General features: G+C 44.1%; 1 protein-coding gene across 1 annotated transcript in view; it reads left to right on the top strand.

Annotated features, from left to right (window-relative positions):
- The first annotated feature begins 6,056 nt into the window (after positions 1–6,056).
- MEX3C (mex-3 RNA binding family member C) overlaps positions 6,057–13,077 on the top strand; it is a 34,958-nt gene continuing 27,937 nt past the window's right edge. Inside the window, 2 exon segments of the mRNA XM_026666347.2 lie at positions 6,057–6,993; positions 6,996–7,106. Of these exon segments, the coding sequence (XP_026522132.2) occupies positions 6,210–6,993; positions 6,996–7,106 (895 nt within the window). The 5' untranslated portion in view covers positions 6,057–6,209.

The raw sequence follows: 13,077 nt of genomic DNA on the forward strand, positions 1-13,077 counted from the left end.
ACATAGGACATCCTGCTCTCTTCCCGCCCGGTTGGCCATCAGTCACCACTGGCAAGATTATAGTCTTATTCTTAAGCCCCACATAGTTTTTCAAAGTTTATTACCCATTAATTGAACGTACATAAATTCACATTTTTATTTTTTTTTTTATTAAGACTTTTAAAAAGATAAAAAACAAATGTAAATCAATGCATATTAAGGAAGAAAAAAGAAAGAAATCAAAGGGAAAGCTAAAAGTACAAGAAAAATAGAAGTAAATGCTGGTTTCTGGCAAAAAATCGTATCATAAATTGCAGTCAAGTGACATGGAAAGCTGCAAACACCTGTAAATATGGCCCAGGTGACAAGCGCTCAATATGCAATCATATGGTCATAGTGGGGTGTGGGGGAGCCAATGGAACTTTGAACCCAGGTAAGTATATTTTCGGGGTGTCATAACTTCAAATGATTGCTAAGGAAAGAGTCAGATGTTGAGGACCCGCCCTCAAGATTAGCAAAGATGTTTAAGGATAAATCTGTAAAATGTTGGAAATGCCAGCAGATACCTGGTATGTACTATCGTATGTGGTGGACATGCCAGAAAGCGAAAAAATATTGGACTAAAATTATATACATGGCTGGAAAAAATGATAAAACAGCATATTGATTTGAAACCAACGACATTTTTGTTGGGCATTTTACCGGACAAATATATATCCTTTATTAAGGGTATATATATGTTTCTACATGTAAAATCAGACTGCAGCTAGAATAATTTTTGCACAACAATAGAAAAGTGAAGAGATCCCAATAGACGAAAAGGTAATTTAAAAAATACTAGAATGTGCAGAAACAGATAGATTAACACTTACAATTAAGGAAAAGGAAGGAATTGAATATTTTTTGACTTGGGACTTACTTTATCAATGGTTAGCAGACAAAAACAGGAGCTAGAAACAGGGAAATAGATGAAAGGATCAGTGATACAAGGAAGGTGTCAAATTGATTTAAATATTATTGTTGTTATAACTGATATTAATGTAATGAATGTTGTTGTAAACACTTTATTTCCTAAAATGATTTGTACCCAGACAAGACACTGTTCAATTGAAACTGGAATTTATTGATGTTATAAAATGAAAACATATTAAAAAAAGATGAGGACTAGTGTATTACATTTTGCCCTATTTATTCCTCACTAAGATGTAAATGCATGATAAATAAAATTGCAGTTACTACATATGCAAGTAGTCCTAAACTTACAACAATTTTGGGTTCAATCTTCATAAGTCAAGGACTACCTCATATGTAGTAACTACAATTTACTGTTAGAAATTTTGTCTAGAAATTAAGACAAGATGGAGCTTTCCCCCATTTTACAACTTTTCTTACCAGTTGAATGAATCACTAGTTACAAATGGTTGTTAAGTGAATCTGGCTTCCCCATTGATTTTGCTCGTCAGAATGTCACAAAAGGGGATCACAGGTCATAAATATGAGCCAGTTGCCAAGCGGCTGAATTTTGATCATGTGACCACCAGGATGCTGCAATGGAACAATAGCCATAAGTCACTTTTTTTCAGTGGTGGTGTAACTTTGAGCAGTCAGTAAACGAATGGTTGTAAGTTGAGGACTACGTGTAGCCCATTGTATGGATGCTGCTTGAAAATATAGCGGCATGCAAGCTGCTGAAGATGTAAATTGTCTGCAAAGCCCAAAACACCTGCAAGCATTTTGGTATTCAGGATGCAACAGCTTTAATACGTGCAACACAATGTTTAAAGCCAGACTGGCCTTAAGAGTGTGTTGGTGTTTATCCAAGAAATTTTTAAGTATAAAATTACTACAAAAATTGCTATCTTTTGAAACTATATTAGCATTTAATCTTTTTTTTTTTTTGGTCATCCCCCAATGGAATATAATTCTTCTTTTCAAAATCTGGCTATATGCTTGCGTAGAATGAACAGAAGTGTGACTCAAGTCCATATAATTCATATTAGCAATCTCTTAGATCACATTAGATATCCCTGAGCAGCTAATTCAGATGTCTTTGACAACGAGAAGAATGTGGGCATTGAGCCTCTTGGTATACATGGCAACTATTATGTGATCATTTAATCACATGCCCAATTTTTGAGGCGAATTGGCATGCCATCAAGCAGTTTCTGAAAGTTAGTCTGTGAAGCCTGGTAAATTGCCAACGTCTACTGAGCACTAACCAGTAATCATACGGTGGCAGGCCATGCAAAACAAAGGCAAATTGTTAGTGTAAAAAAGTATATAGTATATCATAAAAATGTAGCACGGTTACCAAAACCTTTTTTAGACTTAAAAGATTAATTTGAACTCTTAAAAGATTAATTTGAACTCTTACCAAGAGTGTTACGAGCTTGGCTTATTCATTCAATTATTTATATGTGAATTGGGAATAGTAAACTCTGTAAGTTCCTGTATATCCAGAAAGCAACTTGCTTTTTGGATTTACATATTTCAACTTTGCGTAATTCGTATCTCCTAGACCCTTATCCATCCCCACTGCCTCCCTGTTTATTGCCAAAACTCTGGAAATATTTTTAAATGTGTACACCAATTATTTGTATTCATTTCAAAGACTGTGAATCACCGTTCAAAGCAGCATACAAAACCCATAACAGTAAATAAGTCCACCCAAAATGCTTACTGAGAGCAAGAAAAAAGGGCTGAATTCATAATTCATAAGTTTTGTTTAATGAACAACCCCACCCCCCAAAAAATTAAGCTACTCCCCTGTGTTGAAGACCAATTTGGCAGTGGGGGTGTTGTTCCCTTTTTTTAAAAAACCTGATCAGATTTGGGCAGCTAAAGCATGGTTTAAAAACCAAGCAACTTAAAGCCATGGTCTAGCCATTAGTTTAAATCACCTGCATCCTTTCCTATTAAAAGAAGCAAGATGACCAGACACTATATATGGCTAGATTTTAAAAAATAAAATTGTCTAAAAGATAAATGATTTTATTTCCCACTTCTCTTATTTAGCAGCTCACAACACAGTGAGACATGTATGTTATTTAAACAGATGCAAACTAATTATCTCTTGTTTTCAGTTGATACGATACATTAAAAGAAAAGAAAACCTTGCCGAGGACATAGAAACAGTGCAAAGAAGAGCAACTAAGATGATCAAAGATCTGGAGGCTAAATTGTATGATGAAGGGCTAAGGAAACTGGGTATGTTTAGCCTAACAAAGAGAAGGCTTAGCGGAGACCAGATACAGACTTCAATACTCGAAGGGCTGCCACAAGGAAGAGGCATCAATTTAGTCTCCATAGCACTTGAGGGTAGGACAAGAAGCAATGGATGGAACCTTGTCAGAGGGAGATCCAATCTGGAAATATAAAGAGGAATTTCCTGAGAGTGAGTATAATTAATCAGTGGAATAGCTTGCCCCTTCTGGAATTGTGGTTGCTCCATCAATAGGCTCTTTTAAGAAAAGATTGGACAACCATTAGTCCAGTATATGGACTCCTGCCTTGAGTAGGGGGTTGGACTAGATCAGTGATCCCCAACCTTTTTGACGCCACGGCCCGGTACCGGCATCAGCTGGGCGCCGCGGCCCGGTACCGGCATCAGCTGGGCGCCGCCATCTTTTTGATGAAAAAGTGCTTCCGGTGACCTCACCGGAAGCACGTTTTCATCAAAAAGATGGTGGCGCCATGCTCGGTGAGCTTTTCTGGGCAGAAATGGCTTTCACCCGGAAAAGCTCACCGGAGCGCATAGCGCCGCCATCTTTTTGATGAAAACGTGCTTCCGGTGAGCTTTCACCCGGAAAAGCTCACCGGAAGCACTTTTTCATGAAAAAGATGGCGGCGCCCAGCAACCAGGAGTTGCCCGGACCGGTCCTCAGACCGGTGGTTGGGGACCCTGGACTAGATGATTTCCAAGGTCCCTTTCCAACCCTATTATTTATGTTCTAACATTGGAGATAACAATCTGGGAAGAGCTTTATATTGGAAAGGGGCTTGGTTAGTTGCCTCTGAGCCTACTACCTTAGAGAAGAGGAAAGCTCAAAACTCTCCTAGATCAAGATCAAGTTGAAAATAGGAGAAGGTTCCAGAGACATTACCAACCTAAAGAATGACTGAAGTAACTACTCTCTGATAACTCAATCCCTGTTCAGGCCTGCCAGTGCTGTACTGTAAGTTGCATGGATTTCACTGCTATCTGACTCATACACATAAGCACATACAGGTAGTCCTCAAATTAACGACCAAAATTCAAACGACCATAATTTCTGTTCTTAAGCAAGACATTTGTTAAGTGAGTTTTGCCTCATTTTACGACCTTTCCTGCCACAGTTGTTAAGTGAATCCAGCTTCCCTACTGACTTTGCTTGACCTTGCGGCACATGACCTTGGGGCACAGGAAGTGTCATAAATCCAGGTGCCAAGCCCCTGAATTTTGATCACATGATCACTGGAACGCTGCAAAGGTCGTAACTGTGGAAAAACAGTCATAAGTCACATTTTTAAGTGCTGTTGTAACTTAGAACCATCAGTAAATGAACTGTTGTAAGTCGAGGACTACCTGTACATACAGACACACAGACCCACAACCCTCAGGTAGCATTCTAGTAGCCCTGGCAAAAAGCAGAACCAAGTGGTTTTTCCTAACATCAACCCAGCTGCCCTAGGCTTGGAAACAAGTGGTGGTATTCAACCGGTTCGGCTCGGTTCTGGCGAGCCAGTAGCAACAAGCCGAACCGGGTCTCTCCACCGCTTTGCTGTTGGGCCCAACCCACCCACCTGGGCTCCCATATTCACTTTTATCCTCTGAATTTGAGCGCAGCTGCTTTGCGCAGCACGGAATAGTGCCGAGTGGCAGCTGCTGAAGCAACCGGGATCGTGCAGGCTTGCAGGAGGAGAGTTAGAACGCCTCTGCGCCTGCGCAAAGTGCGTGTTTGGCGTGCGGGTGCACGCAAAGTGTGTGCATGCACGCAAAGCACGCCCACCAAGCCACACCCACCGAACCGGTGGCAACAATATTTGAATCCCACCACTACTGGAAACCATCATTACCAGTTGATGGATGGGTTGTGGAAGGAACACATAGGGATCAGGAGAACGTGTTCAGAGCATCTCTTGCAGGGGGGGGGCTTCTCCCAGAAGCCCCCCCTCTGAGCACCCAAAGCTCAATTTAGGCACACACAAAAAAATCGCCTTTTTTAACGTGTGTCTTTTTCAACCCTTTGAACACACCTTCCCCATACACTCCAACAGCTCCATTCCCACAACCCACTGAACCTGATTCACGCTTAACCATTGCTTGGGGCGCAGAAGGTGCAAACCCGCCCAACCAGCCAGCCAGCTGAAATGAAGAGAGTTCCCTGCCTTGAAGCCTGCAAAAGAGGCCGGTTTCGGCCTCCAGGTCCACGGGGGCCGTCTGAAGACCGCCCCTTTCCGCCTCCCCGACCTCCACAGGGCCGGTTCCGCGCCCGGTTTTCCCGCCTTTGCGCCGCTTTTCCCTCTCCCCGGTTTTTTCCCCTGGCGCCCCGTCACAATACCCGCCGTGCCAACCCAACAATCCCGGGCCGCCGCCGCCGCCGCCCTCCCCGCAACCGAGATTGGGCAGAGCCGGCAGGGTGCGCCGCGTGTGGATGCTGCCCGCGGGGACCGGACCGGAGGCGGAGAAGGAGCCCGAGAAGCCTCCGCCGCCGCCGCCGTCAGTACCACCACCCGCCGCACTCGCCGCTGGCCTCGCGCCCGCCCGCCAATCCCAGGCGCCGCCGCCGCCGCTTCCCGCCGAGCCCCGGCCCCTGCTGCCCCCGCGCGGCCGCCACCCAATCGCCCGGCTGGGGGAGCGGCGCGGGGCGGGGCTGGAGTTGCCCGGGCCGTCACCGCCGCTGCTGCCTGCGGCCGCCGCCGCCGCTGCTGCTGCTGCGGCTGGAGCCGGCGGGGAGAAGCAGCAGCAGCAGCAGCAGCCGCCATGGAACAAAAGAAGCGCTGAGGCGAGCGGGCCGTGGCCGTGGCGGCGGCAGCAGCAGCGCCATCAGCGTCGCCGGCGGCGGCGGCGGCAGCAGCAACGCCCAGGCCGCCCCCAAGAGACAGCGGCGGCGGCGGCAAAGGAGGAGGACGAGGAGGAGGAGGAGGAAGCAGCGGCCGGAAAGCCCGCCGCCACCGCCGCCGCCACCACAGCATGTCTCCCGGGCCCGCGTAGCCGGAGCGCCTCGCCGCCCCCTTCTTCTCCGCCGGCCATGCCGAGCGGCAGCGCCTCGCCGTCGCCTCCCGAAGAGCCTCCCGATCTGGGAGCGCGGCTGCTGCTGCCGCCGCTGCTGGCGGCGGCCCCGCCCAGGCCGCCGCCGGGCCTGCTGCTCCAGTACCACGCTCAGCCGCCGCTTTCGCCTTCGCCGCCGCCGCTGCTACTGCCGGCTTCCCCTCAGCCGCCGCTGCTGCCGGACACGGGGCTGCTGAGGGAGCGCCTGGCAGGCCTGGGCCTGAGGAGGAGGGAGCGCGGGGACGAGGCCGACCGGGAGCCGGAGGAAGAAGAAGACGAGGAGGAGGAGGAGGAGGAAGAAGAAGAGGAGGAGGAGGCGGCGCCTGAGGAAGGAGAAAGAGGCGGCGGCGGCGGCGACTTGGAGCTGGATTTGGAGGAGCCGCCGGAGGACGAGGAAGACGAGGCCGCCGAGGAGGAGGAAGAAGAGGAGGAGGAGGAGGAGGACGGCGGCTTCCTGGAGCCCCGGGGAGGCGGCGTCTGCGGCCCGGCCTCGCTGCTGTTGCTGCCCCCGCCGGCCTCCTCCTCGCCGCCGCTTCTGCCCCCGGGACTGGGCTCAGTGCTGCTGCCGCCGCAGGTCTCTGCTCTGCCGCTCGCCGCCGGCTCGGCCTTTGAGGTGGCCGAGGCGGGAGCGCTGGGCGGGGCGCTCTACGGGCCCGGCGACGATGTCCACGCCGGGGTGATGGCGGCGATGCTCTCGCAATCCTACGGGCCGCCCGGAGCGGCGGCGGCGGCGGCGGCGGCGATGGTGGCCGGGATGCCCCCGGGTCGGTCTTGAACGGCGAGCAGGCGGCGCTGCTGCGAAGGAAGAGCGTCAACACCACCGAGTGTGTCCCGGTGCCCAGCTCCGAGCATGTGGCCGAGATCGTGGGCCGGCAGGGTGAGTTGAGGGCGGGCGTGGGCCTCGGGGTCGATCGGTCTCTGGGAGGGGGAGTCGGAGGATCACGCAAGCCGGAATGGCGAACTTGGGACAGCGATTTCTCCCAGAGTGGGGACTTCAACTCCCATCGATCGCAGCTGGGGAGGAAGATGGGAGTCCGATCCCAAAGCACTGGACGGGCACTAGATTATTTTAAAAGGCGGTGATAAAAGAGGAGCGGGTGGAGGAGAAGGGATGGCAGGACAGCCCCCAAAAGAAAGTTGGGAAATTGGAATTCCTTCCCTTACGCCTGTTCATTTTAGGAGTTGTAAAGGTTTGGTTTTGAGTGTCTTCTCGCTGTGAAAAGTTTGGGGAAAGGGTTGGGTCTGAATGGGTGAAAATAGGGTGCCCTTGCAGCGATCTGGAATAAATGAGAGGCGATCTGGAATAGAGAAAGAAAGAAAGAAATGCGCTGCCTCTCTTTGGGGTTTGGATAATGGTGTTCAAAACTTAGCTCTGGATTGCAGCATTGCATGCTGAATAACAGGAAGTTTTGGCCTGGGATCGGGACTGTTAGGTTGGGAATGTGGCCGGGAGAAGTAGAGAAATAAATGCCCTGCCTGCAGATGGGATCAACCTAATTTGACAAAAGGATTTTTAACAGAAGAACATATCTGGATAGGAGGAACTGGAGGGGAAACATGTTGAAATTGTAGAGGAAGCTTGGTTTTTCAAGGGATGAGAAATGGTCTTGCAGGTAGAACAGCTAAGAGCAGTGACACTTTGAAAAATGGGTGTGGTTTGCAAGGAAAGGTCTGGGAAACAAACCTTTTTTATCCAGGAGGCTTCCACCATGTTGAGCAACATTTGTTTATTGTATTTTCAGAACAATGGTTATAGAGTGCTAGGGAAACTTGAAATTTCACTACCAAATAACTGTTCAGTTAAGTGGTCCCATGTTTTGGGGAGGAACAGCCAGACAGAATATTCACAATCCATCCCATAAACATCAGCACACAAAGGCACAGAAAATAAATAAGAAATATACGGTATGGGATATACCAAAGATTATGGTATATCCATATTCTTTGAATGGATAGAAATGAATGGTATGGACTAAGGAAAGGATATATAGCTAAATAAGTTTACACCAACACAATTCACTGTACTTGGAGTTGTCATGTAGTGACCACAATTGAGAGTGGCAACTGGCAATTGAGTTGTTAAGCAATATGGTCGCTAAGTGAAACCATGACTGCTTGTGATCTGACTTCAGTTTCTTTTGCTTAGAGACCTGTGAAGGTTATAAATGTGATGTTTGAACTGAATTGAATTGAACCTTAATTTGGCCAAGTGTGATTAAACACACAAAGAATTTGTCTCTGGTACAAAAACACTCAGTGTACATAGAAAGCAATAGAATAATCATAATCATAATACAGTAAAAGGGGAGGCAGTAAGGAAGATAAAAAAGATAAATAATAATACTAGTTTAGTCGTAAAGTTATTTTTTCATTACTATTGTTAACTGTGAACAGTTATTATATGAGTCAGTTGCTAAGGGAAAACTACCTCTAATAGCTATGGTAAATTATTTTCTGTGCACAATGGTTTCAGAAGCACCAATTCAGTGAAGGGAATCTGGGGTTGAGAAATTTTTGGGAACTTGCTTGTTTAATTGAGAAGCTGACCTATAACTTGGATTTGCTTATTCTTTACAGTGTTCTGACTCACTAATTGTGGTTGGATGTTTTCCTCGTTTTTTCTGAATTAGGAATGTTTTCTAGCTAGCCTGGATTGTTTCTAAGCAGACTTAGGCTCCTTGTTTGCAAATGAACTATTCTTCTGTTTAAAATGAAGAATCACCAAATCAGAAGAATTCTTGCTAGGCAAACAGCCACTAAATGAGGCAATCACTAGAGCAGGGGTGTCCAACCTTGGCAACTTTAAGACTTGTGGACTTCAACTCCCAGAATTCCTCAGCCAGCTTTGCTGGCTGAGGAATTCTGGGAGTTGAAGTCCACAAGTCTTAAAGTTGCCAAGGTTGGACACCCTGCACTAGAGGGAATGGGAAAGGAAAGAGGGAATTTAATTTTCATGGGACCTATCCTTGGATTTTCTTGATAGAAAGCACCCTACAGATTGGGCCAGGTGATGGTTGAGCAGAGCAGAGGGACACAAGAAGAAAGCGCTTTGTGAGATGCTTCATGGAGTATGAAGTTTCACCAAAAGTGGCTGTCTAGCTCATGAATGGAAATCTGGGAATTGATTCAGACCTCATCCAAATTCCTAGCCCCTCTTCTTGACATATATGTGAAGTACTTGTCCAGTAGCACTAAAAGTAACTTATTCTGATGCAGTCCATCGAGAGAGCCAGTTTGGTACAGAGGTTAAGGCACCAGACTAGAAACCAGGAGACTGAGTTCTGGTCCCACCTTAGACATGAAACCTTGGGCTAGTCTCAGCCCTTCTCAAATATTTCTGCCAAAAAACCTGAAGGCACTACTATTGTGCAGATACTGTTGTGCAGGAAAGTACGCTGACTTGAAGACACACACACACACACACACAGTACATATAAAGCAGAATGCTCAAACACTAAAAATAAAAGAATAGACTTAATATAAAGTATCTCCTCATTTTTTCCACTTTCATCACAATTTATTTATTTATTTCTTCAACTTCTATAGCTGCCCATCTTAATCCAATTGACAAATATAGTTGAGCCAACATAGAAGAAAAATTCTAAACACACCTGTGCTACTTTTATACATTATATATGTAGTTCTTGAAATTACAGGAGCTAATCACATCCAGCAATTGTGGGGAATGAAAACCTATATTTAGCTGCTGTTATAATGGCCTCGTCCTCTCTAATGTTTCTGAAAGCACCTAAAATGATCCAGGGACTGTGGCCAGTAAGATCCCTCTGCCCTTATACAGTGTAAGAAAGAAATGAAACTACATGAGAAAACAAGAAGTAAGAGATTTGTCATATACTGCTAACATGAATATACTGGTAACATGGAAACTGAGTGGCTAAATTAAGCAGTGGCTAAAAATTGTGATAAGGCCCATATTACAAGTAAAAGCAGAATGTCAAAAGAATGTTAAAAGAGAAACAATAAAGAGGCCAGGGTAGAAATGTAATCTGAATAGAATTTGTTCTAAAAATGAGGAAACTAGCATTTTTTTATGTTTGTCCATTTTTAGCATTAAGTTGTATTGTGAGGGATTGGGTGGCTAAAGACATAGGCTGGTTGCTTTAACTATAGTTAGAATATTTGTTAAATCCCTTATCGAAACTTGCCAATCTGTTGGTTTCAGAGGAAGGACTCACAAATTTTATTTTTATAGTAAATAATATATGCCACTTAGAAATATATCTTTTAATGGCTTAGTGAGAGATAGTATAGAATTCTTTATTGGCCAAGTATGATTGGACACACAAGGAATTTGTCTTGGTGCAAATGCTCTCAGTGTACATAAAAAAGTCAAGGGTCAAGAATCATAAGGCACAACACTTAATCATAGTCATAGGGTACAATAAGCAGTCAAATCATACTAGGAAACAGTCAATATAAATTGTAAGGATTTTATTTTAAAAAGGAGATTAAAAAAGGACTTTCATGGCAAATTACATTACATAATACATATTCTGCTACAGACACAAGTACAGAATACCAGGCCAGAGTTCACATCAAAGTGGAATTACAATATTTGGCAGGAGCAACTTCATTCACTTGGTTATGTGGGTGGAGAGGGTCTGTATCCAGTCACAGCATTTCTAGCAAAAAGAATTTCCAGGAAATGGGATAGACCAGTGATTTGACTTTATATAAAAATTCTTCATATTAGTGTGGGTTCAGAGGAGCATTCGTAAATCTAGAGACCACTCATACCTTGGAAATTAAGGTGCTACTGAAATCATAAAAGAAATCTCAGTGGAGAAAGTGTAGGCCTTTTTCACCCTGAGTCCAAAGATACCTTTAAAGGTACAAGGCCTTTTAAAAACTTTTTCCTGAAAGGTCATTTTGTCTATGGCAAACTAATCTAGTTCTAAAAAAAGTCAGTACAGGAAAGCAAAGGTCCCTGTTTCTAAAGTTCACTGATAATTTGAAGTAAGTGTTTCATGAAAAACTAATGTTGCTACCAGTACACCTGACATGCTCTGGAACCTCGATGTTGGACACAGTTGAGGCATATGAACTGTTTTTTTGTAGCAATTCCAGTGGAAATATGTCTTGCCTGTGTGCACAAGAGCCTCTGAGTTGTGGATTTGAGAGGACAATTTATAGTTCGAATGGAGGCAAAATGCCTGGCAGCTTTTCTAAGAGCCCATAATGAGTTCTCCATAAAACAGATGAAATAGGTATGGCTCTTAATTTCTAGTTTCTCACAGGACGATCCTATGAAAAATTAGTTCATTCCAGTCATATTTAGCTTATATCATTACATTTTACCAAGTCCTTTTGTTCACTTTTTGGGGTAGTGATGGTAAACTTAAAATTCTACACAGGGCATTTCAGAATATGCTTTTAGGCTAGCTATAATCCAATAGACCATGGTGTTCTATCTATTACAATTGTCTAATTCTATTTCCTTGTTATTAGATGTAATTAGAAAAATTAGGGAATCCTGTGCCGAGTTAAGAAGTGTTCAAATGTAAATATCTAAAAATTATGTACATTTAAGGGAGCTTTGCATTACAGGGAAATTTGAATAAATATAATAATGGAGGAGAATTTGCAAAAAGAATTACTTATTCATTGCCGATATCTGCTTTAAGCAACATAAATGACGATTCTACATCTGGATATCACCAGATGGACAACATTAGCTAAATAATAGGAAACAGGAGATGGAGAAATACAGTTCAGTCTGAATACAACATTTTCAGATGATGAAAACAAACATGAATTATTGGGGACATATATGGACTTAGAGATATGATATATATGATGTATATGAAAAAAAGATATTTGGTCTTGTGCAAAATAGAACTTGAGCTATGGAAAAGTAAAAGTCAGATTTTTTAAAAATCCTAAAATTTCAAAGGAAGAAAAGATCCAAATAGTTTTCAGAACATGCTATACGCTAGTTAGAAAAGGTGGAGGGTAAATCTTGAGCAATAAGAATACAGGCAATTATCATTATTCACAGTAATTACATTCTGGGAAAATGCAGCAAATACCAAATTAATTGGGCAATTCCAGTGTTTTGTTTCTCTGCATGTCCACAAATAGCAATAGCACTTACTTATATACCACTTCACAGTGTTTTTACAGCCTTCTCTCTAAGCAGTTTTACAGAGTTAGCATATTGTCCGCAACAAATTGGGTCCTCATTTTATCTACCTCAGAAGGATGGAAGGCTGAGACAACTTTGAGCCTACTGGGATTTGAACTGCCAAGTTGCAGGTAGCTGGCAGTCAGCAGAAGTAGCCTGGAGTACTGCACTTTTAACGACTGCACCATCCAGGCTCTCTCAAATAAGTGTGACAGCCCCAGAACTGTACATTCAGGAACAAATTCCATTAGAGAACTTATGACCATAATTGAGCCCAAAATTTCTGTTGTTAAGTGAGATATTTTAAGTGAGTTTTGCCTCATTTTACGACCTTTCTAGCCACATTTGTTAAGTGAATCACTGCAGTTATTAAGTTAGTTACATGGTTGTTAAATGAATCTGGTTTCCCCATTGACTTTGCTGGTCAGAAGGTTGCAAAGGGTGATCATATGACCTTGGGACACTGCAGCCATCATAAATATGAATCAGTTGTCAAGCATTCGAATGTAAATCACATGATCATGGGGATACTGCAATAATAAGTGTGAAAAATGATCATGTCACTTTTTTCAGTGCTGTTGTAACTTTGAATGGTCACTAAATGAACTGTTGTAAGTCGAGGTCTACCTGTATAAGAAGTAAGAGACAATTGGCCAATAACAAAAGCACCATAGGGAAAATAATTCCCATTGTTGGAGAAGAA

Source organism: Notechis scutatus, chromosome 2 (assembly GCF_049901735.1).
Source record: "Notechis scutatus isolate UNSWTSFEM ecotype Mainland chromosome 2, rNotScu1.2, whole genome shotgun sequence".
Lineage (NCBI taxonomy): Eukaryota > Metazoa > Chordata > Lepidosauria > Squamata > Elapidae > Notechis > Notechis scutatus.